The following is a 27,766-nucleotide window of genomic DNA, read 5'->3' on the forward strand; positions in this document are numbered from 1 at the left end:
TCCACCCTCCTTTCCAATCAAGGCTTTCTGGGCCGTGTGAGTATGTACCCGTGTATGTGTGTTTTTGTGTGTTTGTGTGTGTATGTGCGAGCCCAGATCCATCATTTGCGCTGCGTTCACTGACGTCTTTTTGCACCTGCCCTTTCGTTCCAGATACTCCGAGACATTCGGCAAGGACTGCTGCAGCTAAGCAGGGACTCGAGAGGTAAGTGGCAGTGGAGAGGAGAAACGGCTATATGGACGCGTACAGTGTCAACGGAGAGAGAGGGAAGGGGGGGGGGGCAGATTCGCCGACGCAGACGAATTGGCTGATTGCATCCAATCAAACCGATCACTCCTCGGAGAATCATCAAACGGTTTCGGGTCCCTTCGGTGGCAGCAGCAGCAGGAACAGCAGTAGCATTTTGCTAATCCTGTTATGACCGGAACCCGGAACTTTCTCGCACTCGATGGCATCGGTACCACGGGTTTTCCCGGCCAGCAAAAAGGGGGTGAAAGTTCATTATACCGTTTTGCACAGTGCACTGAATCTAATTTCTTACCCCAATGGTCGTCTCGGCCATAAGTCAGGTCGGTTGGTTTAGAGCTGTGTGTGTGTATTTTTGTGCACCTCGTGCACATGGGGCCGGGTTTTCTGTTTTGTTTTCCATTGCATGTATATCTTTCTGCTGCGGTTTGGTTCGGTTCGTCACACACACACACACACACACACACACACACACACACACACACACACACACACACACACACACACACACACCCAAGGGAACCATCGGTACACGTATGACACGGTGGAAGAAGCGTTTGACGTCGATGTGTTGCGAAAATGAGCACCCCTAGTGTACGAAAAATTGGACAAATTGGATTCCACACCGTGGTGTGTTTCCCGCATTCATGTTCCATTTGGATGTTGGAAGAAAGTTGGCAGCGGTAAGATGACATCTTACCCTCGTTCGAATCGGAACCGAACGTGGCAATGCGAGGCCAAAACTTTGGCATGATGGCTTCAATATTTGTGCATCATCGGATGCAATCAAGAATGTTGATATCCGGTCGGCAATCCTACTGCTGCTGCTGCTGCTGCTCTGATGTGCCATTTTTCCATACTGGCGTCCTCGTATAATGTGACCAAAAGTCTGCCAAAGTGGATAACGAGGGGCACAGCAACAATCAATCGTACCGAGACAGTGGGAAGTGTTTGACAATCGTTTCTTTTTTTGTTATTTTTTTTTGCTCCAACATATCTAATTCGACAGACGACACGTACATGTACGATGATGCGGTAACGAATGTGATGCGAATGCCCCATCACCAGGGTCACTGGTACGATGAACCACCGTACGAGAGCGATCCGGACGACTTCCTAATGTCCGGCATGCGACAGATCGGTGCTGCCGGCTATGCAGGCGACGGTGGAGGAGGCGGCGATGGTGGCGGAGGTCCCAGTGCTACCATACAGGTAAGACAATTGCACAAAAAAAACATTGACTAAAAAAGATATGTGGCAATCGCATCATGCTAAATCGTGTTATGCTTCTCCTCCCCCACGTGTTTGCAGGGTGGCCGCGTCTGCTACACCACGAACGGGAGGGAAGGCCCACAGAGTGTGATATCGTTGCGGTCCGCGGGTGATATTTCCATACCGCAGCGGGGTCCCCGGCGGGGCCTGATCGTACCCCAGCAGCCACCGAACCCTCCAACCATCATACCCCTCAAACATGCCCGGTAAGTACAAACCTTGCCCCAGACTGGAGAACGAATGCCCTGCTGTTGATGATGATGATGGAAATTTGGTGTCTGGTGGGAGGGGGATGGTGGGCGGTCGTAAATCGATTTAGCTCATTAACTGATTTAAAGAACGTTGTTTACATTCTCGAGCTCGGAAAGCCAATAATGTTCGGGAAAGGCCGGGGATTGGGACAGCCGGGTGTTTTGGCAGGGACGGTGTTGGCCGGTAATTATAATTTTACTCTAAATTTAATCAATCCAAACTCGACGCTCGTCCAATTAAAACTTTGCTAGGGGTTGTTTGGCCCAGGGATGGGTGGTTTGGATGGGTGCCGGATGGTGTCTAGTAGTCGTCAGCGTGCGGTTCGCTTTTGCCAAAGATCGGTAAAAACAACGCATTGAACGATGGCTGGAGTGGTTTGTGGAATCTTTGATTTAATTTAAATTTAGCAGGATGCTTCATCATCATCATTATCATCGTCATCAACAGGTGGTCGATATAAACTCTCCGCCCTTTCTCACATGCTGTAAAAGGGCAAGTAGACAAATGGTTTCTTATTATATTTTTTATAATCTCTCTCTCTCTCTCTCTCTCTCTCTCTCTCTCTCTCTCTCTCATTCTTTTTTCCATACCTGTAACGCTTTTCTGACGGGTGCGATTGATACTCTCCGGACACTGATCCGTCCCGCATTGTGTAGATCGCACGATCGGGAAAGCGGAGATTATGCCGGTTCAATATCGGATCTACACAGTGTTACCTCCCGGCTGAGTCAGGTTTCGGTAAGTAGTGATTAATTTTTTACCGCTTTTACCCTGCCCCTCCGCAGCATTTTCATTTGCAAGGGTTTCGCGACTAAGTTGAATTAAATTAGTAAGTGCCGGAAATTCGTTCCGCTAATGGTGTGTTGCGGTGCAGAAAGTCGCGCGATAAGCGGCACGGTGGCAAGATTGAAAGCAAATGTAATTAACTTTTCACCTGTGAGGCAACCAAACCGGGAAAGGCACATTTGCGCTCTCCAGGTTATCGGTAAGGATATCAATTTGCATTCGGCGCTGTTTTGTGAGGGAAATTCTGAGTCGCTGCTCTGTTGCCTCGTATCAGCTTAATGACTGCGCTGGAAAATAATAAATTTTGTGTCCACGTGTATCACAATGGTCATCATTCGAAGACCATCGTTTGTGCTTAAATTTGTATGCAAATTTTCTCATTTGCTCCCTCTCTCCCACTCTATGCTTGCTTTCTGCTCCTGTGTTGGTCTCGTGAGCTTGTGTGCGGCTGCTCGAAACCTATGATTACGAAAGGAGCTACTTTATTAATGTATATTTCAATGTTTAATTAGCATCATAAACAGTGACTAATGATGGCTCGAGGTTCTCCTTTTTGCATCTTTTAAAACAAGGTGTTTCCTAACGAGATCGGGAGCCGAGTCCGAAGTGTTTTATATTTTTGCGACGTTTCGTTAGAATTTCATCGGACTTCAAAATACCAAGGGGCTTACCGACAGACAGCAAATGAACAGCGTCGATGGGATTCCATTTCCTGGTAGTTTAAGGTATTGCTCGGTCAAACCCATCTTCCACCATCCCTCTCCACCTTCCAACGGCATAACATTATAATTCTTCTAACGCCTCGGAGGTGTCCGTTGGAAGGAGAACCCGTGGAATTGGAAGTAAAAATAAAACATAATAATAAAACCCATCGTCTGTCAAGATGGCTCCCAGCTTAAACAACGGGGAGGAAAAGAGATACAAAAGCACCGCCGCCAACCGTAAGCGCGCATACCCGAAAGCTAAGTAGCGGATTTAGGAGTAATTTCCAGTCCACGACGGGGCGGCTTGCGCGCGCGGTGGCGCTATCTCATCATCTTCATCGGATGCCATTATTGTGCTTATCAACTTAATAAACGTTATCATTATCCTTGGAAGTGAAAAGGTTTTGCGGGCTGTACCGTCGTCAGTGTACTGCCTGCCTGCAGCAGCAAGAAAAAGGCAATTTTAGCCGCACCCGTCTGAGCGGAGCGAAATCTTCGAGGCATTTTGGTCCCGGGGCAAACTCAAACATGGCCAAAGGTGATGTGGTAATGGTGAAAACAAAAACAGACGCGCAACAAAAAAAAAAACGTCCATCTTGGTAACGATATTTTGTGCAGCCAAGACTTTCGAGTGCCAAAGTTGGCAGGTTATTTTGATCCGTGCCCGTACAACGGGTAGCGGGTGGAAAAAGTTGCCGGTGCGCATTTTGAGAATGGAACGGGCGCAATAGTATCCGGCACGTGGAAATCCCTGCTTCAGGATGGGAGCGGTATATTTGTAAGCAAGTGATGGAGTGAATATTAATATTTAATTATATCCATTCGAATGGCAAGCAGGTCCTATTCTCAGCAATGGAATGCTTAACGGGGGAAAGAATAAAGGTACACTTGAAAGTGTTCCGGCGGGATGGTTATTAAACTCGTGGGACCATCCTGACTTGAGATGAGTGATTGATAATTAATCTTTATTATTTTCATGCATCTTTTAACTGTTATGAATATGGGTTGGCAATTGCATGAATGTTGAGAAGCAGTTCAATTGAATTGTATTGAATGGAATGTTTGTGCTAAAGGTGTAGCTAAATGAAGACCTCAGAATATCTAACTAAATTCCAAGTACACTCACCATGCCCCTTTCTCAGGGCGATGTTGCTTCGAAACTCTTCGAATGAGAACGCTCTAGCTAGAGAAGAGTGATATCAAGTTAATCTCCTTGAAAAGTTTCTTCGCAAAACCCAGAAAAGAAGAGTACATCATTTCGGTGCAAATTATAGGATTTGGGGGAAAATAATGAGCAGACTACGTGAGATGAAACCGAAAACGACGGCGCATCCTTCAGCATTTGCTCTCGAACACGGTGTCACTTTCACCCGTCACTAGTGACGCACGGGGTTGCTAGTTAGACACGGAGCGTTCTCCAAATCCGATCCTAATCCACGACTGATTAGCTCGTCGGTAGGTACGGATTATGGGGTAAAGTACGCGGCTCGCCATCGTACCCATTTATCATCATTTCGCGACAATGCTTCTTCTCGCCGCCATCCGCCGGTACGGTCGGAACAATGAGCTTTGCAACGGCTCATCCGATGACGACGACGACCACTATACACACACATATATATATCGATATCATTAGTTGGAATTATGATTTGCTCTTCAACTAAATCGACCCATTGTCTCCATTTTACGCTTCCTCTCTCTGTTCACCTAGATCGGAATGAATAACTGCACCGCCCGCTACCGAACGCTCAGTGCGGGTCTGGGCGACGAATCTCCATCGCCATCGCCCACCCCATCGTCCGAGTACGATGACATCCTGCAAGCGAACGCCCTGCAGCTTCAGAAGCATCTGCACCACCATCAACAGCTGAAGCGGTTGGACGGTGGTATGGTCGGGCCGGGGCAACCGGGGTCAACATCCGGTCTCATCGGCAGTGCGGCATCGTGCTTGGTTGGGCCGGCTGGATCGTCCGCAGCAGTGGCAGCAGCAGCGCCCATCGGCAACAGCTCGGTGGGCAACACGTCCGGCACAGTCGGCGGTAGCATAGCGCTCGCTTCCGGTGGTGCATCCGGTACCAATCTGCCGTCGGTGCTCGGCGGTACCGGGGGTGTCGGAACGGATATCAGCAGTGCAAGCACGAGCAACAGTACCGCCACCACCGGTGGCAGCAGCGGCAACAGTAGCAGCAGTGCCAGCAGCAACAACAGCACCAGTACAAAGAACACCGTCAACAATCTGAAAAGCCTGAAGGCGGCCAAAAACCGGAACAATCTAACGTCCTCACTGGCGGCGGCATCGGCCGCGTCGTCGGCGGCGGCGGTCTCGCACAACAATAAAAATTTAAGCATAAGTCAACAGATAGCTTTAGTACATCACGTAAGTGTAACGGGGCATCGGGAGGACATGGTGGGTAATTAGTCATGAGGATGATTTTGCCTCGAGCATTACGAAGCAATGCTCAGATCGGAATGTTATTTATCGTCACACTGTGTCCTTCGTACCGGAAGGCCAATAACAAGTTGGTTTGCGTCCAATAGTAACAATGTAAGGCATGTTTTCTGTCTTTCAGTCGAATGACGCACGAACATCGCCAAAAGATCATCTGCTGTACGGAGGAAAGGACCGTAGCAATCGTGACTACAGCAATTGCTTGGATAGCATCAGTGACCAAACCTTCCAGCATTCGGCCAGCTCGGTCGAGAGTTTGCCAAGTGCATCCGGGTCAAGTAAGTAAGATGGGAGGAAACGCGTTTCGATGGCTTTGAATGCTTATCCTGATGCTGTATTACGCAGGCACACAAGCGCTGGTTCGGCCTGGCAGCCCGCACAGTTCCCTCTCGGCGGAAGATCGCACCACGATGCTGCCGATCTGTAGGGCGATCGCACTCGTCGACAGTTGCCCGAGCCCGTACGACAAGGAAGCGTTACGGTTTAAGGTGAGTGATTGATCGTTGGTGACGAGCTGGTGATTTGTGTGTTCGAAGGAAAGACAACTCGCCTCAACTCCCTACTCTCCACAGAAAGGGGACATAATCGACGTACTGTCGATGAACGCGTCCGGCGTTTGGCGAGGCTACGCGAACGGTCGATTGGGTCACTTCAAGTTCATTAGCGTAGAGGTGCTGCTCGATTTGCCCACGACCGGGCTGAAGGGATACGGTGGTAAGCTGGTGAGCCGGCATCGGTTGCCTACGAGCTGCCCGACAAGCGTCGAGGAGCTGCTGCTCCGAATCGGCCTCAAGGAGTACACATCCGTATTTGTGCTCAATGGGTAAGTGGGGTTAGCGTACGAGGGCAGTGACCGGACCGTTAATGTGCTTTTGATTGCTGTCCCGCTTTGTGACAGGTATGAGGATCTGGAGCTGTTCAAGGAGCTGGAACCGTCCGATTTAGACTACCTTGGCATCGGCAACACGGAGCACCGGGCGAAGATACTCGCCGCCGTTCAGCTGCTGCACGACTTGGACTGTAAGTTGACTTGTTGGGATAGCCCCTCTATTGTACAGTGCAGGGTGGTGAAATCTTATGAGGCCCACCCTGTTTGCTGACGCTTCAAGCACCGCGGTGGCCTGATAGGAAAATAGCAAAATAATTAATTCGTCCCGATATGCATTTTCGCTTCATTAAACAGCAACGTCCGATGGCGATGTGGCCGGTTCGAGCTCGGAAAACGATGAAGGCTTGCGGTTGAATCACGTCGGCGGTCTCGGTGGCAGTGGCGTTGGCAGCGGCAATGGTAGCAACGGCGGTGGTGGAGACCACCAAACGTCTCCATTCGGCCGACGGCATTTTACCCGCGACTCCGGCTGCTACGAAGGCTCGCCGGTACCGTCGTCGCAAGGTTCGCACAATTCCCATTCCTACCAGCAGCAGCTGCATCATCTTCAACAGCAGCACCAGCAGCAGCTACAATCGCACAACAACGGTCAACCGTTGCAGCCGTTGCAGCAGCAGCAGCAACCGCACGGCAACATGGCCACGCTAATGGGCACGCATCATCATCACCTTCACCACCATCACCTGTCCGACAATGAGACGAACAATCTCGATTCGGTGGTGGCCCAGTGCTCGAACGAGATACTGAAGCGTGTCGAGTCGGCCCGGCGCTACAACGGTACGACCGAGCGCGGCTCGTCCAAAACGATGAACAGCAGGACGATGGCAAAGAAGGGCGGTTTGCTGGGCGGTGGTGGCAGCGATGGTAGCGGTGGCATGGTGATGGTTGGCGGTGGCGGCGTTACCGGCGGCAGTAGCGGCGGGGCACTGAGTGAAAAGTCAAGCGACTCGGGTGTTAGCAGCAGCAGCCTCTCGTCCGGACCGGCCAAGGGTAGCGGCGGCCTCTAGCGGCCAGTCCGTGCCGCTATGATGACCACGTACGAAGATGCGACCGTGCGGATGCTTTCGTGCTGTCCTTCGTTGCTACCGCCAGACCTGTTCGAAGGTGCGGAACGAGGTCTGGCGTCCGACATCGAGCGGTAAGTGAGATGAGGTGTGTTCGAGTTGACAGGCATCGGTGTCGTTCCACCGGCCGAAGTAGGCTGTATCCTTTTCCGTTGCTGTGTGTATATGCAAAGCAACACGCAGCGTAACGCGCACAATCTTAGTTCTAGCAGTGTGTATTCTACCATAAGTTTGAACCAAGAAAATGCATCGCCGAGCGAAGAATCCGTGCAGTGATTTAATGGGAACATAAATTCACACATTCTCTTCCTACCGTTGAGGCTTCCCATCCACATGCTCCACACTGCCCAAAGAAGTGTACAGGAAAAGGGGGAGTGAAGCGAGGGCGATGGTCGTAACGTGATGATGAGCGACAGCTTCAATCAGCAAACGAGCTAGTGGATAGGACGAAAAGGACTGTGGAACACCCACCACGTGGGGAACCCCCAATGTGATGTGTGATGAACGTGTTAGAGTGGAAAAGGGACGCGCGATAGTGCGTTCGGTGCGTGCAAAGGCAATGCAATGAGAGTGCGTGAGTGCGGACAGGTTGGGCGGCATTGGACCGAATGTAGGAACCGGATTGTGTGTGTGTGTGTATGTGTGTGTGTGTGCCAGGCTCGATATATTGTGATTTGTGATTGTTATTGATGGTTGTTGACGAGCGCGAATGTGTATGAAATACGAAATAAAATCAACCGGCATGAAACGGTCGTGTGGCGGCTAGTAGGTATGTGACGAGTAAGCGAATGGGGGATGGCGGGATGGGAATGGAAATTTTGTGATATTTTTGACAAACGGAACCAGACAAACGAACTAACGCGGTAGCAGAACCAGCATGAACAGAACAGCACCAATGCAATAGCATTATTACATTAAGGGAGCTGGGACGGAGCAGAATAATTGCAAAACAGACAACAAGCGAACAGGCCAACAAATGCAGATAGAAGCTGAAATAGAAAATATTGGAAGGTGGGGACTACTAGAGGGGAAAGGGTGGTTGTTGAGTGCGGACGCGACTAGGGTAAAAAAGAAACCAAGAGAAACTATTCATTACTACTAGCACGATTACGCACGTTGTCTAGTTAGGGTTTTGTTGATATTAGTTTATGCGTTAGCTGATCACTGATTGCTGTTATTCATACGTTGATTTAAAGCGTAATAGTGCTTTCGCGCAACGGTTTGCGAGGGCATTTTTTATGTATTTCGGATCGTGAGACGGTTTATTGAAACATGCAACAACAACAACAAAAAAAAAACCAAAGTCATTTGCAACAATCTTGTTCGGTCGGGGACAGATCGAGGCGCAAAAAAGAGAACGAATCAAATTGTGTAATTAAAACGATGCGCTTTGAAAACGTGTGTAGTATATATCGATACTATTAAACCACAGAGCGGATGAAAGTTGTACATTTTAAATCTCTTTGACATACGGAAATCAAAGCAATAGTGTAGCAACAGAGGGATGTGTGTGAGTGATTGTGCGTGTGGTTAGAACAATGAAGTAGGACGAAGCAATTAGTTCGTCTTGCGATGAAGTAATACACTTCACCTTACCGCATACCGATTCGGCCACCGACTCTACCCGACTGGTAACGAACGGTTCGACCAGCCAGTGGAAGTGGTTAAACAATCAAAACTTTAACCAACGATTACACAACCTTATCACCGCCTTTCCATCTTTCTCGACCAGAGTGTACATAGATACGTGTAAGCTTTCCTACCGGATGGGGGGATTGCAACTGTTTTCATGGTTACATAGTATAGCATAATTTAGCACCTCTGCCCACGTGGCGAACGATAAGATCGGTTTGCCGGCAGGGGAAAAGATTAATTGTAAAGCAAAGAGTTCATCGTGTTAGGACTAATCGTCGGAGCCTGTGGTCTAGGGTTGCGAATAATCATTCCACACAAGTCACTATTTTTAAGACAGCTAGCTCGATCCAAGGCAACCCGCAATATCGTCGCTTTTTGCTCAACCCTCACAGTGCCGGGAGAGGTAGTTTATGTAAAGACAAAAAAAACGTCCCTTCAAAAGCAACACATTTTAATCATTGTTATCGGATATATAATGAACTGTTTGCTCTTCAAATGTCGCATAAAGGATTACACAAACGGCGCGTACACAGTCCGGCAAAGTACGAGTAAGCACGCGATTATGTACCGTAGCAAAATTTGTGCACAAGCAAGTGATAATCGAAAGAATGCAGTAAGAAAGAATATCGATGGGATAGTAAACAATTCTTGGTGGGAAAAGAAGAGGAACACGTTGACAAACAAATACGAACATCATATCGGAAATGAAAAATCTAGCCAAAACCAAACCAAATCACTTATTGCATAGACTAAATGGAAATGTTTTAGACAATGGAAGAAGTAATGCAAAATTATAAGATTAGATCGAAATGAACGAAAACAATCGCTAACGAGTATGCAAAATTTAAACTTAACAAAAAAACACACACACATTAGACAATTTGAATACGTGACCGTTCTTAAAGACACTGGTCAGGGTTTCATTAAGCATGTAATTTAATATTTAAAAATTTAAAAAGTCCAAACTATGATACTTCCGATTGGCGCGTACAATGAAAACGAATGAACAAACAGAGACACAGAGCTAAATGGGGAGAAAGAAAGCAAAAACGGTTACGATGTGGCTGCCATTGAGGTTGTGCGGAGTGAGCTTGGAATAAATGAAATAGTAAGCAATTCTTTTCATTTCAATCGACACAAACACGCAATAAGCTTGCTCTCTCCTATTCACTGTCTCCGTGTGTTGATGGCTGACTGAAGCAGGATGAGATGAGAGTTTGAGAATTCAATCAATACATGAGGAAACGAAAGCTAGGACAAGAGCAACTTATATAGATATTTATGGATAGAACCGAGGAATCAAATTATATTAGCAAAATAAATTAACTGCTCTATGATGGGGAGGCAAATATTGTGGATAGTACCAGCAGGTCAATGGGATGAAAAGCTCTAGCTAGAAGCACGGCGCCAACAACGATCACGCGTTGCGAAGAAATGGTTGAAAAGTGAAGGAAATACAAAATATAAAATCAATTACATTCGGTGGTAGTGTGTTGTGATGAAGTAACGAAGGAAAGAAAACGCGCATTCTGATTGATTTTGCTCGCTGAAAATGGAACAAACCCCGGATGCGCGTGCTTTTATTTTCTCCCAACAGCCTCCTCCCCTTCGACGGGTACTGTCAGCCGAATCGATTCATCCGGCTTTGCATCGGAACCGTCGTGCCGCTTGTCGGTTTTACTATCCGCCTTCCGAGTAACCTGGGGTGCTTTTGGTAGCGACCAGAAGCGTTGATTTTTGCCAAACTTTTGTGCCTCCTCGATCGTGTTCGGTAGCGATTGGTGCAGCGTTTCCGGCAGGAAGAGGGCCGCCAGTATGCCGACGGCGGACGAAAGTCCCATCACCAGGAACGGGTAGCGCACGTCATACTCGGTGCCAAGGTGAACCACGTATGGGCCAACGATGCCAAAGATAGTGGCCGCGATCGTGCCGACCGCCATGCCCGTTTGCCGCAGACAGGTCGGATAGATCTCGATCGACTGCAGGTTAACGCCGAAGAACGTGATGCTGATGCAAAACTTGACGAACGTGGTCAGTACCGTGGCCGCCATTTCGTTGGCCGGATCGCGCACAATCAGCACCAGTACGAGACAGACCACGGTGGCACAGCACAGAGCCATCGCGTTCGTTGCTCGCCGTCCCAAGCGGTCGGCCGCACGCTGTCCCGCAAAGGCTGCCGGCACCTCGATCAGCCCCTGGTACATGAAGTTAAGGAACGGGTTGCCATCCATGCGTGAGCTCAGCAGCACCAGCGTGAAGTACGTTACGCTGCACACCGTCCTGAAGGAAGAGAGGTGTAGAGTGTGACATTTAGAAGAACATCGAACGGAGCGACAAGTATGGTCGGTGGAGGCGTATTACCAGCACAGGATAACTAGCATCGTGTTTTTCGCCATCCGCCAGCCGTTGAACAGGGAGGCGAGTCCGTACACCTTGTCGGTTCGATGGTTGGCTAGACGCTTTTCCAGCACACGCTCATCGAATGCCAGCTCCCGGATGCCGTTGATGGTTGCAATTTTGCGGAACTGCACCATTGCCTCGCGGTAGTTTCCGCGTGTTGCAAGCCATCGGGGTGACTCTATTGTGTAGCTGTTGAGATGAGCAAGGATGGACATGCCAGGTAAGTATTGTAAGATGGGGTTGTATTTTTTTGATTTTACGGCATTTGATAACATATTTGAAATAAGATTGTTTCCTATCTGGGCATCTTTTTCGACAAGTCGTAATTTTAATCATATGACTAAATTTATGGAATAATTTGTTCCAATATAGTCACTAGTTATAAGTCTTCCGGATACGCAATGTGAATGTAAACTGACCATTATTAAATTGTAGTTGAATCATCTTCATACATCCATGATCCGTAATGTCTCGAACCTTAGAATTTCACTGCCACAAGCATATCGTGTAATGAGAAATCTATATCTAATATATATAAAATATTATATATTATATTATAATTATATTATAATTATAAATATTATATTTTATAAAATAGAATGCCTAGAGAAACATGTTTTAAAAAAGTGGTAAAAAATTCAGAATTGTTCAATTTTTTTAAATGTGCTTTAAAAAATAAAATCAACTTTTACCCCTTACTTCTATAACCACCTACCCGGGTAGGTAATACATACAATAAAGGATTTTGGTTTGAATTAGTCGCTAATTTTGTAATGATTTGTATAGCAATGCATGTAGTTATATTTATAGAATCTATTCCAAAAGTTTTCTAGCTCTTAATATTCTTCTAAAGTCACATAGAATAAATGATTGCCCCGACAGTCGGGAAGACATGGCGGTGTATTAGTGTCAGTTGAACTAATTGCTTTGCATTCAATTTATGTAACTGAAAGCCATACTTCATAAATTTATAACATGAAAACAAGTATTGTTATTATAGCTGCATAGAATAAGTTAAACAAGAAATTTTTTGACCAATAAAATTACAAATTCCCTTATAAAATGTATTACCTACCCGGGTAGGTGGTCATAAAGATGAGGGTGTATTTTTGGTCATAGAAACAAAGGTTAAGTAGATTATTAAGTAAAATTAACGTTCGATTAGTACGTGTAGTGCGGTCTTCATCGTTAAGGCTGCGCTCTGGCACCAATCGAACACGACATCCGACTCGAACAAACCCATATAAACATATGGAGGTGCACTGTCAGACACAAACAAACAAACAAGACAAACACGTCAAATCCCATACATTTTTCATGTTCGATGTCGTGTTCGATTGGTGCTAGAGCGCCGGGTAAGCTGCAAACGGCGTTACACATATGGTGTAGTCAGTGTTGTTAACTGTTGACATTTTTCATGACAGTCACCGTAAACAGCCGGTCAAAATATTTTTTGGCTGATGACATTCAATGCTTCCACGACACGACTGTCATTAAACGAAATTCATTCGTGTCGCTACCGTCAGGGCTGATGCAGTGACATGAAATGTAAACAATGTAGTATGAATGTCATTTGACATTTTTTGAACAACACAAATCGATACGATCGGAGGATTATGAAGTGTATCGTCACTGAATATGGGGATTCTAGTGAAATAGCAAAAACTAGTGAAATGAAAGCCTTTGCACCGCACGCTCTGTTGTAGTTTGACATGAATACGGCCGTTTGCAATACGACACAGTTCACTACTCATACAGGTTGGCGAATGTCAAATGAATGTATCTTGAAAATGTCTTCATGTCAAATGACATTTTTTGACGGGAATGTCAAATGACAGAGAGAGATTGGAATGGGAAGCTTCAAATCGAATGAATGTTTACAATTTTATGTCGATGAACGTCACCGTTCGCAACACTGGGTGTAGTGAGGGAAGCGTCACGGATTGATCGGGCCGTTTACTCCCGAATGCCCGCAATCTCCCGAACGTGGATAAGGTAAAGGTAACCTTATGGGACACTCTTTCAATGAAACCGGAGACGAACGAGTGATTTTTCAGTGTCGAAATAAAATAAGAGAAATCAAGACTGATTATACAACGTTTATTAAACTATCGGGTGAAAGAAAGAGCCTGTTACCAACGCACCAACAGGTATATATCCCAAAATATTGAGAAAAAAAAACAATTTTTTACTGTTTTTCCAATGCTAGTGTATAAAGCATAATTTTGCCAATCCGTCATTAAAATCTGAAACATGTATAAACAAATTCAAAGATTAATACATTAAAAACGCTGCATTGCTGTCTGAAATCTACCTTAAGGATAGAATGGAAATGTCCACAGGGTAGAATATGTATATGAATATGTATATTTTTTATGAATATGTCGTTTCCAAAATATTAAAATAATATTATGTTGCTCAGAGTTTTATTTTCCAAATTTTGATTGAAGCTATTAGTAACTAGGCAGCAATTTCACGAATTTTCATGTATAATATATCAGAGAACAGAAGTCTATTTCACATGTCACGAAGTCAAAAGCCGACTTATTACACAGACAAATAGGAAGCAATCAATCTTCGAGTTTCTGGGAAATATGATTCAACTCATTGCCAGTAAATAGGTAGTTTCGTTTTGTTTGTATAGCACATCGGAATTTATATGTAAAAACAGTTCGTTTTCATGGTCACCGTTTTGACAGATGAGTCAAGTGATTGGAAGTGAATGAGTTGAGTGATAAACGATTTAATGTACAACTTAACTCGCTATTTGTGTTATTGTGTTCAAACATGTTTCCCCCCAGCTTGTAATGCTCGTTTTTCTGCGAAACAAAGAAACACAAACGATAAAAAAACATAAAAAGCTATCTGCATCACCACCCATCCTGTCAAACACTACAACTTTAAAGCGCCATTTCATCGCTGCCACTGCTCATAAACGGTTCACTCGGGCCAGCTGTTTTCACTCACGGCGCTGTGTGTGCCAACAAGTTAGCGGGCGGCAAGTCCGGGCGCCTGGTGCTTTGCATCGTGCATGCACGAGCACAAATTAAAAAGTTTTATTTCCCTGCACCGAGCGCGACAACATTGTTGCATTTTCAATCAAGATGCCTTCTGGCGCCGGCTGGCATATACACATTGGCGAACGAAACAAGCGCTTTCGGGAAAAAGTTAAGTTGATGGAATGCTTTTCCCTTGCTTGAAGCATCCAACCTAGTTGCCTAGTTCCCTCCCGGAGCCGAAACGGAACTATGCAGGGCTGCTTCCGGTGGAACAAAGAATGCATTTCCCTGGTTTTTTTTCTTCTTCATATATTCCAGAGAGCATAAAGCGCTGCAGGAACTGGTATGCACAAGCGAGTTGCATAAAACGGTGCTTTTACAAATAGTACGACGCTGTGTTCTGCTATACTTCTGGGCCGTGCGTGAGTCGTAAATGACGCAGGACCGATGCAAACCCTATCACTAAACAACCGTCTTCCGAAGTTCGGCAAACTGCAGTGCACTGATTGCCCGCAGCAGAAGCAAAAAATGTCCAACTGGTTCATGCAAAAAAGAGTAAATTTCTTCGCAGAATTACGCTTAAATGAACTTAGCCGATGACATGCGTTTGACACACTGTCGGACAAGGTGCAGGTAGTAGATTTGGACACGGGAAGAGATGATTGCATCGCTACAGCCGTAGTTTGGGTAGATCGATGGCACACCGCCCGACTGTGAGCGAACCTGCGACTTACCTCGGTATGAACATGAACAGCACGATCGGCATCGTTACAATCAGCAGCGCCCAGAACCAGTCCTTGGTGGCCCAGAACACCATCGGCAGAATACACAGCCCGGTCGTCCAGCCGATGCACTGCATCATCGAAATGTGGCCGCGTCGTTCACTGCAAACCATGCAACAACACAAAAAAGCGGTAAATCCTCATTTCAACGGTGTCGGTGTTCAATTTGTTGGTGTCCACTGCGGGCGCCCGATCGGGGCGCCACTGTTTCCCAATTGCCGTGGTGCGGCCGTTACCTCTTCGATATCTCCATGGCGATGATCAAAGGTGCCTGGAAGATGGAGTGCGCCGTCAGGCTGCCGACGACGGCCGCGATGCAAAACACGACGTAGTAGGCCGCGGTAAACATCGAAACCAGCCGGCCAACCGTAATGATCAGTATGCTCAGGTAGAACACCGGCCGGCGGCCTAATCTGGGTGAACAGGGGAGAATGGGGGAAATCGTTAGCTGTATCAACTGACAAACTGCGCAGGGGACGGCAGCAGCGGGTGGTGTGCTTACGTGTCGCCGAGATGGCCAAAGATGACTGTGCCGAAAAGTTCGCCCAATCGGTTGTAGATGAAAATGTTCGTCTCCCGGAAGCCCTTGTCGCAGATCCAATCGTACTCGGTGATGGGCGTCCGGTCGTAGTACGTTCGATCGTACTCGTAGCCATAGGCGCAGTCTGTAATCATGTGATAGGTGCACCGATAAAAAAGCGACAGAGAAATTAAAGGGCTGGTGAATTTGGTATCGCGTGTATCACCAAATGGTTGGCGAATGTTTTCAGACAGTGCAATGTTTTAATAGAAACAATGAATAATTTAGTACTTCACTTTCAATTTATACAAAGTATTATTATACTTCATTCGATATATAAATTATAAGTATGAATTATGAACTCTGTTAGTTAATAAAGATACTTTAACAAAATCATGAAACAATTTTCGTTTTATCATGCCGTTTTCATGGATTTTTATAGAAGGATTTAGCAGTGATTGTACGTTACAATGAAGAAACTATTCCACTCAATGTACTTACCCTCTAAAGTATAAAAGTATTTTTAAACATATTCATCCAACAAATCCTGTACAGCCATGAGCAAAAAAAAACATTTCTTTAACAACTTGTATCCCCTGCTTCACCTTGCACAGCTGTGCGTACACATAGACCGGCATTTTCCAATCGATTACACCGCGGCTGTTTCCTGCCCACACAAAACGCTAATTTCACCGTTCACTGCCAGTTCCGCTGATGATCGACTAAATTCACGCAACCAGCATTGCAGCGCTTTCATATCATAAAAAGCCCAAAAAAGAATGGAAAGCAGAAAAAACAGTTTAAAAAAACGTTGCCACCGCCCAGCGCGAGTTTATTGAACATTGAGAGTGTGTTTTGAGAAAATGGAAATTTTCTGGCTATTAAATCCGGGAATTTCACTTGCCAAAACGATGCCGTCTAGTGTTTGCCCTGGCTGTGGCGGAATGAAACCTCTCCGATGAGTGGGGGTAGCTTTTGGGAAACGATTCTACCGTACGAGGTAGAATAATATCATCTTTCAAAGAAAGCTACTGTTTGGCCACACGCATGCTGGGGATTCTATTTGCTCTCGACACGTTTGGCACGCGTTGAAATGTGAAATTCTTCGAACGGAATGTCGAAAAGTGTTGTGTTTTACTTACAAATGTAAAGAAGTGTTATTAAAGAAGAATGGGACTAGAAGCGGAAAATGGCTGGCAAATGAGAGGAGAGCTAATCACATGGAGGTATTGCATGTCAAAGACCGGAGTATTGAAAAGCCTAATTTCAATTGATTCGAAAATCTTCCAGTAGGATTTGCTTTTAACGACACCAACAAATATGGTGTAAATAAGATGTTATAAAAACCACTTATAACAGCATTAAACAGTTCATGAGTCTTCTAAAGGGCTTTTATTTTGTGTCTTTCGAATTAATTTTTATCATTATGTATTAATCGAAGCATTGGTTTAAAATTGTTCGTTCTTTCCATGTCTCTGTTTGTTTCCTCCCTTTTCTTTAATTCCTTCCTTTTTTGTCGCTGTACTTGATATGTCTCCTGCCAGATTTTCCGTTGCTTTTAAATAAAGCATGATCATTTTATGTTAGCTTAGCATTAATATTAAGGTTAATTAGGCTAGATTAGGCCTAGATTTACAAAAGTAAATGTCTTTGTCAATCAAACTAATTTCATTTAATTTAATCTAGGCTTCAATCGTTTCATTGAAAACCAAACCGCACAAACGTGTGGAAGATGGTTATTGAAAACCACAATTATAAACATTACTTTATAAACTTAAAGTGCTATGCCATTTATCCGAGATAAATTGGAACTCGACGTCGCCCAGATACTCGAATGACACGGATAATGACAAATTCTTGAGGTTTTTAGAAATTTTTATTATAATTTGGTAAACACTAGCCAATTTTTATTATTTTAATATTTTTCATATTTTTATATTTTCATTTTCAATTTGAAATTTTTGCGTGCATTTTAGCATGAATATCCTTTATTTTAATTTCCTCTGTTATTCTTGCACACACGGGGCCACAATCCTTCTGAGCATCTTCTTCTCGAACGCGGCTAAAAGGGTTTCGTCAGATTTGGACAGTGTCCATGTCTCAGAGGCGCGTGTGAGTACCGGTACTATTCAAGTACTATATAGTCCCAGTTTCGTACGTCTCCGCAGGTTCTTTTATGACAACAACTTTCTGAGACTGTAGAATGACCGGTTTTCAGCCAGCATCCTTGCGCGCAACTCAGCTCAGATCTGATCATTGGTTGATTTTCCGTGTCGGAATCCTCTTCGATAGTCTTCGATAATCTCTTCGAGACAAGACTAAATGTTAAGAAAACCAAATCCATCAAAAATATTAGCAAATTATCCGTAAGTAAAATGATGCATACAGGCTATGAACAAAGTATTTGTTTATTGCTTATTTTTATTTCATTTCTTGATTACATGCTATTTGTGTGCTTTAAAAATATTCAATTACTTACTTAAATTCAACCGTTAAACAAAACACTTTTCGTAGCTTTAGCCTGACGGAAAGCTGTTAGACAAAAAACAACCTCCGTTTGAGTTATGGAATGCAAATTTCCTTCGTTCAGTTAGATATATCAAGCCAGAGAAAAATAGAGTTGTATACACGGATCATAACAAAAAGTCAGCATTTTTGACACTTTTTCTCTAACACTCGAGTCACATAATTAACCCTAATAGCTTATTGCATGGAAGTTTTAGTTGCTCGAGCTATTTTTTTACAGAAAACATAAATTATTTTATCAAAAAAGTTTATTAAACATGTATAAAAATACTTCTGATTTCCTTTTCATTAGAATGTATTAATGTGTCAACACACATATATTGAATTACACTACCCACGAAGTAACTTTATAACTACTTATCTACCATAGAAACATTCACCATTTTGTGCGCTTCAGCCCGTGCATGTTAAGTGAATGAATTTACACACTTTAATCTGCCTGCATGGGGATATAGTACTGCTGTAAAATAAATCCCATCGTAATTTCCTTTCCGCGACTGCATTAGGTGCGCTGTGAACTACTAGCAGAATAGTACCTCTCGATTGGTGTGCTTCTGGATCCGTTACAGTCCGGTTCGTTGGTTTTCTGATTTTACTAACACACAGACACACAGAAAAACACAAACGGAAATTTCGACGCTGCTAAAGGTTTCTCTTTCGTGCATGCTGCATGCAAGTCGGGGCGAAACACTAAATTTAGCAACATCTTTGCCTCGGTGAAGGCTAAAAAACACACACAAAAACACATGCCATGCGTCTTGGTTCGAGTGCAAGCACGTTGGCGATTTTTTCTCTTTTTAAAGGCAAGCAGAGTGAAAAGTTTACAATACTTTAAAAAAAGGAATGGATACCTCCAGATTCGTTGGTCCTTGTGTAACGGTTCTCAGACAACAAAGAGGCTGTCTAGAGTTGAGCAAGGAATCTGCGATTCAACTTCAAGTTTACGTTCATTTATATTTCGTTCTCTGTTGCCTTGATCTGAGAAGAGAAGGCATTTTTTGTTTATTTCACTTGAAGCATTTGCAAGGTGAATTGGGGGTGTTTAACTTTTTATGAAATTTACATTCCGATTTTTTGTGTTCTATTTCATTCCAACAGTTATGGAAAAGTTTCCATTGCTGTAGGATGTTATATTTGTACTAGTACTTATTTGAGAATTATTTGGGAAAAAACATATACATTTTGGGTAGTAACTTCAATATATGCATGAAAAAAAATGGAAATCTTTATACAGCAAATTGATAATAAATGAACTAATGATGCTGTAAATAATTAGTTAATAATTTCGTACAAGTGAAGCATAATTTTTGAAACTTACATCAACCAATCATGCATATGCATAGATAAGCACCGAAACGGACAACAACTGGTAACGAAAACGGCATGTGCTGCGTTATAAATAGACAAATGATATTACACAAATATTTTCATTACATGTTACTCCTCTATTTTTCTCCGCACACCAACCAGCTTGTGCTAATGGTACGTGAAGCCGTCCTTCGACACAAAACCCGCAAACAAGCGAAAATCCTTCTTGCTTACGCAAACTTAGTTTCAACAGTACTCGAGTCACTCGAGATGTTTCTTTCTTTCGCTCCGGACGTACCGACCGTGAGCTTTCGTGCGGGCTTTTCCCATGCATCGATTGCTGTATGTACAATCGTTTGAGCTCCGTTATGGATTATGCAAAGAATGTCTGTCTTCAAGCCGTGTCTTCTGCCAAAAAGGGAAACCATTTTGGGAAACAAGTAGCGCAGCCAACACCAAACGATGCAGAATTCGTTGTCTTCCCTCGTTATCATTTCACAATTGATGTCCTGCCACGGGCAACACTCTGATTATTTCAGAACAATTTAAGAACTTGCACTGGGAGGATAAAAACAAGCAAGGAGAACCCTTTTTTTTGCACTTCGCTCTATGACGTTCTTTGAGTTTCGTAGGGTGTACCGTGGGCATTACTGCTTAAACTGCTTAAGGTCGCGCTTTTGCATTGTTTGTTACCTTGTCGTTACTTTTTCGCTTGGAGTTTTTTAATGTGTTCGTCTTATGCAAACTACAATCAGTGGAGGGGTTGGGCTTTACATGCGCATGTTATTGTTGGTTGCAATCTTTTACAGAGGGAGAAAGGCTACAACAACCTCAGCAAAGTTTGATCGTTTATTTTTAAGCTTTTTCCTGTGCCCCGTCTTCTGCGAGGAGAGCAACGACCTTAACGAACTATGCAGAACGATGCACATATTTGTCAAGTCTTCGAGAAATAATAAAACATTGTTCGAGCCATTTGTTTAAACTTGAGTAATTTTATTAGGGAAAAGGCAATGCTTTTAAATGTTGAAAGTAGGATAATTGTAATATTGCACTATTTAATTTATTACACAAAATGCATCTGATATAATGAAATGGTTGTAAACTTTGATTTATGCTGCATCTTTTCTTGAATCTGTATCTTTTATCCGCAAGTAATTCTACTTTTCTTAGTTTGACCTAAAGCTGTAATGATATCATCCTAAAAACGAGTCTAAATTATGCATTTCACCATTCTACAAATTTCTCCAAAAGCCTTCTGCTTGTATTGGATAAGAAAAGTAAAAGTTTCTCACACTCTCGATCTCGTGATTTGTGTGTGTTTTTGAATGTTTGGTGTAACTTGTGTGTTGCTTCATGCATATTTTTTATTGCACGCGCAGGAAAAGCATACCCTTTCGACACATTTCACATTCAATAATTTCCTCATCCCAGGGTCGTCCCCAATGGGTAGATTGTTTGGTTTTGGAGAAGAAGTAAAAACTGTTTGCGAAACTTCTTGACATGCTCAACGCTAACGGAGTTTGTCGCTTTGCTCGTGCTAGTGTTATGTGATAGTTTTTCTCCCAGCCCCTTACCAAGCAGGGAAAGTATTAATCGTTTTTACCACAGTTGTGTAATCGTCTTATACAGATTTTGCTTCAATCTGATTTTGAAAAGCACACAAAGTGTTCAGTCGAGATTAAAAAAACACGATTGTAACTTTACCCCATAATCTTCCGGACGGAGTAATGTTGGTTTTACAGACTACCGCGGGATGGGTTATGTATCTACCCAAGTTGCAGCGTTTAAATCACAACCACACACCGAAGTAATCTTCTGAGATTTGGGCCCTGGAGAATGTTGCACAAAAACACATTGAAATAAAATAAAATAAAATAATTTTAAGCCATTTTCGCTCAAAAGCTTCGTGCTGGGTTGGCTTTGCTTGCGGTCAGCTTTGATCCACCGGTTCACATCAAAGCAATTCTCTTCATCATCGAATGGGACTCAATCGGTGGTGGTGGTGGGTTTTTTCTTGGTGCGGTCGAAAATTCATTCAAAAAGGGTCACTATTTCTTTGAATACCATTTGAGCCACCATCTGGACGATGGACGAGTTCCTTATGGAATGAACCCGAAATGAAACGACACAAACGAAAGAGGAAAACAGCACATTCCATTAACCTAAGCCGTCCATAAATGACCATTACAATGATGTCGGAAATGCACTGTAAAAGGATATGTTTTCTATTCACATAAAATTCCCAAGAGAAAGAAAGGAAAACCGACAACGACTACGATGATCATCATTTCGTTGCGGAACTGTGTTTTTTCTTCCTTCGGTTATATATTTCCTTCTTTCTTCCGCATTCTATGACCGCAGCATTGGCTCAATGTCGCTTTGCTGAAACGTCTCCGCAAAATCCGCCCCATGCCGAATAGTGGCACGCGCGCTTGAACCGGGGATAGGGATAAGCAAAATAGTTTTCCACAAGATTAAACCTTCTTCACGATTTGCCATTTTGCCTACGCAATTCTCCCGTAGTAGGATGTACGGGGCAGGAAGGTTTGGCTGGAGGCTTTGGTATTGTAGCCTTTTTAACCGTTTAACACGCGTCCAATTCGAATAATCTTTCCCACAAGCACCTTCTCAGGGTTCCGCTCTTGGGAGAGGGTACTCACGTGGCTTGAAGGACTATTGTAGCGGTATCGTATTTTTTCCTGCCTTTCCATGCTCTTCCTACGGCCAATTGGTATACGATTTTTTTTCTCTTAACGTTCCAGAAATGCTTCCATTTTGCTTACTAAACCACCCGACTTCCTTGGGCGTTTCGAGAGCTGTAGCTGTATAGTTCGGTTCACCCACAAGTAATCCTCTTTAAATTGAGCAAACCAATCCCTTGAAGAATTTTGCCTCACAGAGGTTAACCAATAGCAAAAAGAAAGCAAAGTAAAACCGAAGGGTTGCCACACAGGCCCTTACAGGGCTACGGCCGTTGAAATGGTATGTGGGATGGCCTTTTGTTGGATTTCGTTACCAAGATTACTATTCTAATGATCGATCGTGAGAGGGGAGGACAAGGTAAACGAGATGGTATGCGATCACATTTTGAAATGATTTCGAAATCAAAATAACGATTGCTACTTCTACTGACCTTCGTTCGACAAAGCCCTCCCCGGGTAGGGTTGCGAAAAATCGCAACCAATCTTTCAGACTTAAAACGACCACTTGAAGGTTTGAGCTATTTATGTAAATGGGGATTGTGATAACAAAACGAAAAATAAAACAAAAGTAGCTTCCAATCCTAAGCCCTCGGTTCTCTAATCCGTTCTGTAGTTTACACACTCACCGATGATGTCGTTGCTTGCAAAGCTCCATTCCGAGTAGTGACGCTGCAGATGCTGCTCGGTGATGTTGTACATCTGACACTTGCTGTACCCTAGTTGGCCCCGGTTATCCGTCTCTCTGTGTGATGAAAGGCGTAAATAAATCGTCAAAAATCTGCTCACATTCAGTGTGGTCATGAAACGGCGAAAATCCAGCAGCTCCCTTACCTGGGTAACGTGAGGTTTTTCCAGAGATTTGCATCGGTGATGTTGTACTGCTCCATGCCCGGTACGAAGCAGTTGTGGGGAGGCTTGTTGAGCGCCAGGATTATGCTCATGTACGACATGGAGGCAAAGCAGATGGCACCGAAGTTGAAGAGCAGATTGTAACGCCTCTGAAACTTGCCATCGTTACCGGCCTGGGCCATGATTTCGTCGTAGCTGTCGTCGGGCGTATCCATTCTGGTGGCCTTTCTTTAATCTCGCAAGGCGAAGTGTTTTACACTGGAGTTCGTGGTGGGTATACGCGGCAAATGCTGTGAAATAAGATTATTGGTATACACAATCAACATCAAATGTTTGAAATAGGTAGGGAAGGGGATAAGATCGTATTATTGCTTGTAAACTAAGGTACACTATCTATTTTCCGAAACAGAATGACATTGTAGAACCTCTTTCAGGAATCATCTCATAACATGGCAAACAATTATATTGAAATGCAATAAAATATGCTACAAAAATTAAAGTCTCTGTTTTGTTTGTTGAAAGTTTTCCATTAAATGTAATTGATTGATTTATTGTTCTGTCTAATAATAGAATCCCCGCCTTCTCGGACGTGGGTTGTTTGAAATTCCAAAAAAATCCTCGTATCGCAAAAATCGATCGTGTAATTCTTTAACATATATGGCTTAACTCTTGACTCTATAACGATAGTTCGAGTATGCTGTTGTACTGAAGAGCAGCTCTAGCAGTTTGAAGAGTAAAAATAAGACACACAAATAAGTAGTTCATGAAATTTTACTCTTTGTGGAAGCCATATGTAGGTAATAGATCTACCAGATTATTTTGAATGCACATTCAAAATAAATATTTTTATAATTTTTGTTCGATTTAGTGGCTGAAATGTTAATCAACTCATTTGTTCAATTAAATGTATTTTATTGATTGGTCACATTTGTGGTCATAGCTTGGTATTGATGAGTAAAGAAGCACTGTAATAAGAGTTTTATAAAACTGATAACAAAAAAAACGAAACTAAAATAAAACTATTTATGGGTAAATTCTTAATTTATGTGTTAATTAATTAATCAAAGCAATTTCAGCATAATTGAAAAGGAGAAATAAATTACCAGGTCGCTATACAATACAATACAGTACAATAAATTATCGTACGAAATGTACACGTATAAAGTTATCCTATAAAACTAATCCAAAGCAGCTGTTACAAAGATGTTTCATTACCCGTTACAATCAACATTAGAGATTGATATTTTGAAAGGCAATAAAGTAACATTTCATTCATTTGAAAATATTTCAATAACCATTTCAATAAATCTTCCAAACTCGGAACCAATATCAAATATGTAATAAATGAGAATATATCTTCCCTATACTAGCCAGTTCCCATTTTTTTAGCCACACATATTCAAAAGCGTCTGTGCCTTTTAACTCGCAGGTTTAATACATCCCACCTATCTACATAATCTGTACACGTTTTTGTCTCTCATTCTCAGTCCAGTTTTCCGACCAAAATTACTCCCGTTTTATTGCGTGTGTACGCAATGCGTATTTGCGACCGAAACAATTAACCGAACAACCTTTTTCGCCATTCCCGTGCACATGGACTCGGAGGCAAAACAGCCACAGTACCACGGCAAAAGGCAAAACTGTGTAATCCTTATTACTGCTGCTGCTGCTGCTGCTGGCGGTACCTCTCGCAATCACGCTGTCACTAACATGTCGTTTTCATTTTTCAAATAAGCACGAGGGCCGTTCTCTCGAACCAGCGATACACAAAAAAGGAAGTGAATTAAAAATAACGCTTTACTGGGTTGGATGGTCGCGAGGCAGTGTAAGCATATGGGCAAACAGAAAAAAAAAACCACGCAGTATCAAAAGTAAACGAATGACGGAACGAAGACACATTTTTCTACCGCATGAGCAGCAGCAGAAACAGGCGAGGGTGACTTCATTTTCATATTTTAATTTCCCCAAGCCGAAAAGGTTCGGTGGCCGTAACGGCACACACGGAACGGTAACCACGATGTGGCAATAGATTGTGCCCGGTAATCGTGCATCCGTCAGCACAGCGCACTGGTTTGCGCTAACCCCCCAACCACACTGTAGCACTGTCGATTAAAATTTTAATTTTGATGTAGAAAAATCGTTCTCAGGATGGAAAGCTTTGTATCGTAAAGCAGCAAATATAACATATTCCCAAGTAAATGACTGCTACGGCCGATGGGTAGATGCTTCAGCAACAGTAAGCAATAAGCGCAATGACAGCAATGGTTGATTCCATGTGAAATTATCGATAGAGCATGTACCGTTGGGGAAGGATGATGGCGTTTTGAAATCCCAAATGGTCGATGAAACGCACATACGTTTAAAGTGCTGCATTGACGATGTTTTGCGCGGAAAAGTATGATAGCTCTTGAATTGGATTGATTGTAAATTGAAAACCACATTCACGTTTCTATTGGGCAACAATAGTGAGCTAGATTTGAGCAATAGGGTTTCATCAATTCAAAATGTGATAGCGTGTGCTTTGTACCATTTCCTAAAGCACATAGTTGAACATGACGCACTGATTGGCTTGGTTGTTTTATGGGTTATTTTCAATGCTTCTGACTATTTTGTATTTGAAAATAATACGAATCTATAGCACGATGAGTACTATTCAGTTTCATGCAGTATGGATTTGAATTTCAGCACATTTTGAAAACGTATAGTTCCTTGTTGAATTTGGAGAGCGTTTTGATGAATTTATTATAGGAATGACGCAGCATTTGATGAAGCAATTTTGTTGTAAATTAAATTAAACGAAATTTCTAGCTATTTACACCACCAGCTGCGCAAAACTGTGACCCTGTTCCATGTTCTCCATTGGCAAAACACTTATCAGGAAAATGAAGTCTATTCTTCTAGGCAGTGATATTAATCATACTCAATTATTCCACTTCAGGGAAGCTTTTCTCGTCACGCTCATTTGACTGCTGCTCTTCAGGTGTACGATTATCACACTCAACTTGTCCATCATCCCTGCACAGCTGTCCACTTTTCTATTCCTTTTTAGAACCCTCCTCGCTTTTGTGAAGCAAAACAAAATTGGCCCTAAAGTTGTCGGACTTCTACTTCATTTATGGCCATTTCCGGTGTGACAAGTATGCATCTCACCGGTAGACCACCAATCAAGCAGAAACGACCGCTCAGCTTAACCACCTAAAAGATAAAGCACCAAATCACTTGACCGCCACCAAACTGCACCTTTGATATCCTTTCGATCGCACATTAAACCACACACACACACACACACACACACACACACACACACACACACACACACACACACACACACACACACACACACACACACACACACACACACACACACACCACACACACACACACACACACACACCACACACACACACACACACACACACACACACACACACACACACACACACACACACACACACACACACACCACACACACACACACACACACACACACACACACACACACACACACACACACACACACTCGCTCACCAACCCCACTCACATGGTAAAAGCACTTTAATTGACGTATAATTGGTTTTCAATTTGTTCAATCAGCCTGTCTAAATCAAGCTCCAGGGCTCCGCCAACACAGATCGGAAAACTCTCGGCTCTACCATAATCACTTCACGTTACCTCGCACAAACTGTCTGGAAGTCTGGATGCTGTCGCTGGATAGACGAGCTTGACGAGCAGAATCCGACCGTCGGCTCGCGAGATGCCGCCCGAACTGATAAGTGGCCGTGGCCGTACACAATGTCCACCCGCCGGCGCCGTAATCCATGCGTCCATCCAGCATTATCTTTTATTGGAATTAAGATTTTCAGCGCGAGACCGCTTCGTGTGGTGTAAGTACACCGTAGAGTTCATCTCTTGGTAGTTTGTTCAGTCATGGTGAGTTTGCACCGGCACTTGATAACGCAACTAGGCTGGTTTGGTCCTCCAGTGTGTCGCGCAAAGAGTGATCGGAGCCTATTGCGCATTTCTGCTGCCCAGATTCTATGTCGATGAATGATCCCTTTTTGATCTTGTGCAATTGCACACTCTAATAAGGAACTGGAACGCATCCACTTGGGTGGTGTAACAATGTGTACTTTATTGTAATCAGATACTCTTCCTTATCAAACCAAACCCGGTGAACAAGTCCGTGCAGGTGAATTGTTTTATACGTCGCTTTTTTTGTTGCTGTATGTTTGTTCCAAGGGCTTAAGAGAGCAATCAAGATCACAAGCTGGAAGATTATAGCTGTAGACGGAAACTCAAACATGACGTTTAATGTGTATATGCACTGACATCTACCAATGGATGTGAATAGATTCAAGGTTTCGCTATTCTGACTGTCTAGT

The 27,766-nt window shown here is 43.6% G+C and overlaps 2 protein-coding genes across 8 annotated transcripts in view; one reads left to right on the plus strand and one right to left on the minus strand.

The window, feature by feature from the left end:
- The window catches only part of LOC121602250 (PH domain-containing protein DDB_G0275795), a 125,051-nt gene extending 115,035 nt beyond the window's left edge, over window positions 1-10,016 (plus strand). For all 6 annotated transcript variants that reach the window (XM_041931025.1, XM_041931018.1, XM_041931005.1 and 3 more), the window contains 10 exons: window positions 154-205; window positions 1,257-1,459; window positions 1,559-1,725; window positions 2,428-2,509; window positions 4,973-5,638; window positions 5,832-5,988; window positions 6,056-6,198; window positions 6,283-6,533; window positions 6,609-6,730; window positions 6,894-10,016. In XM_041931025.1, the coding sequence (XP_041786959.1) occupies window positions 154-205; window positions 1,257-1,459; window positions 1,559-1,725; window positions 2,428-2,509; window positions 4,973-5,638; window positions 5,832-5,988; window positions 6,056-6,198; window positions 6,283-6,533; window positions 6,609-6,730; window positions 6,894-7,606 (2,556 nt within the window). In that variant the 3' untranslated portion in view covers window positions 7,607-10,016. The remainder of the gene's footprint in view (window positions 1-153; window positions 206-1,256; window positions 1,460-1,558; window positions 1,726-2,427; window positions 2,510-4,972; window positions 5,639-5,831; window positions 5,989-6,055; window positions 6,199-6,282; window positions 6,534-6,608; window positions 6,731-6,893) is intronic.
- Window positions 10,017-10,831: 815 nt separating this feature from the next.
- Window positions 10,832-27,172, minus strand: LOC121602285 (beta-alanine transporter). 2 transcript variants are annotated; one of them, XM_041931057.1, is made up of 8 exons: window positions 27,057-27,172; window positions 23,367-23,674; window positions 23,162-23,277; window positions 15,982-16,144; window positions 15,716-15,892; window positions 15,432-15,581; window positions 11,660-11,887; window positions 10,832-11,578 (listed from the first exon to the last, which is right to left on the minus strand). In XM_041931057.1, the coding sequence occupies exons 2-8, from the start codon at window positions 23,597-23,599 to the stop codon at window positions 10,879-10,881; spliced, it is 1,767 nt and encodes a 588-aa protein (XP_041786991.1). In that variant the 5' UTR covers window positions 23,600-23,674; window positions 27,057-27,172; the 3' UTR covers window positions 10,832-10,878. The 2 variants fall into 2 exon arrangements, with proteins under 2 accessions (XP_041786991.1, XP_041786997.1); XM_041931063.1 differs by lacking the exon at window positions 27,057-27,172 and adding an exon at window positions 26,926-27,050.
- Window positions 27,173-27,766: the final 594 nt, after the last annotated feature.

The sequence above is a fragment of the Anopheles merus genome, chromosome 2R (genome assembly GCF_017562075.2).
Source record: "Anopheles merus strain MAF chromosome 2R, AmerM5.1, whole genome shotgun sequence".
In the NCBI taxonomy this organism is placed as follows: domain Eukaryota; kingdom Metazoa; phylum Arthropoda; class Insecta; order Diptera; family Culicidae; genus Anopheles; species Anopheles merus.

Coding starts and splice junctions, on each gene's coding strand:
- LOC121602285 (XM_041931057.1), bottom strand. CDS start 23,599: ATGGATACGCCCGACGACAGCTACGACGAAATCATGGCCCAGGCCGGT. Junction 23,278..23,366: donor AAAAACCTCACGTTACCCAG/GTAAGGGAGCTG, acceptor TTCATCACACAG/AGAGACGGATAACCGGGGCC. Junction 11,888..15,431: donor CTGTTCATGTTCATACCGAG/GTAAGTCGCAGG, acceptor TCATCTCAACAG/CTACACAATAGAGTCACCCC.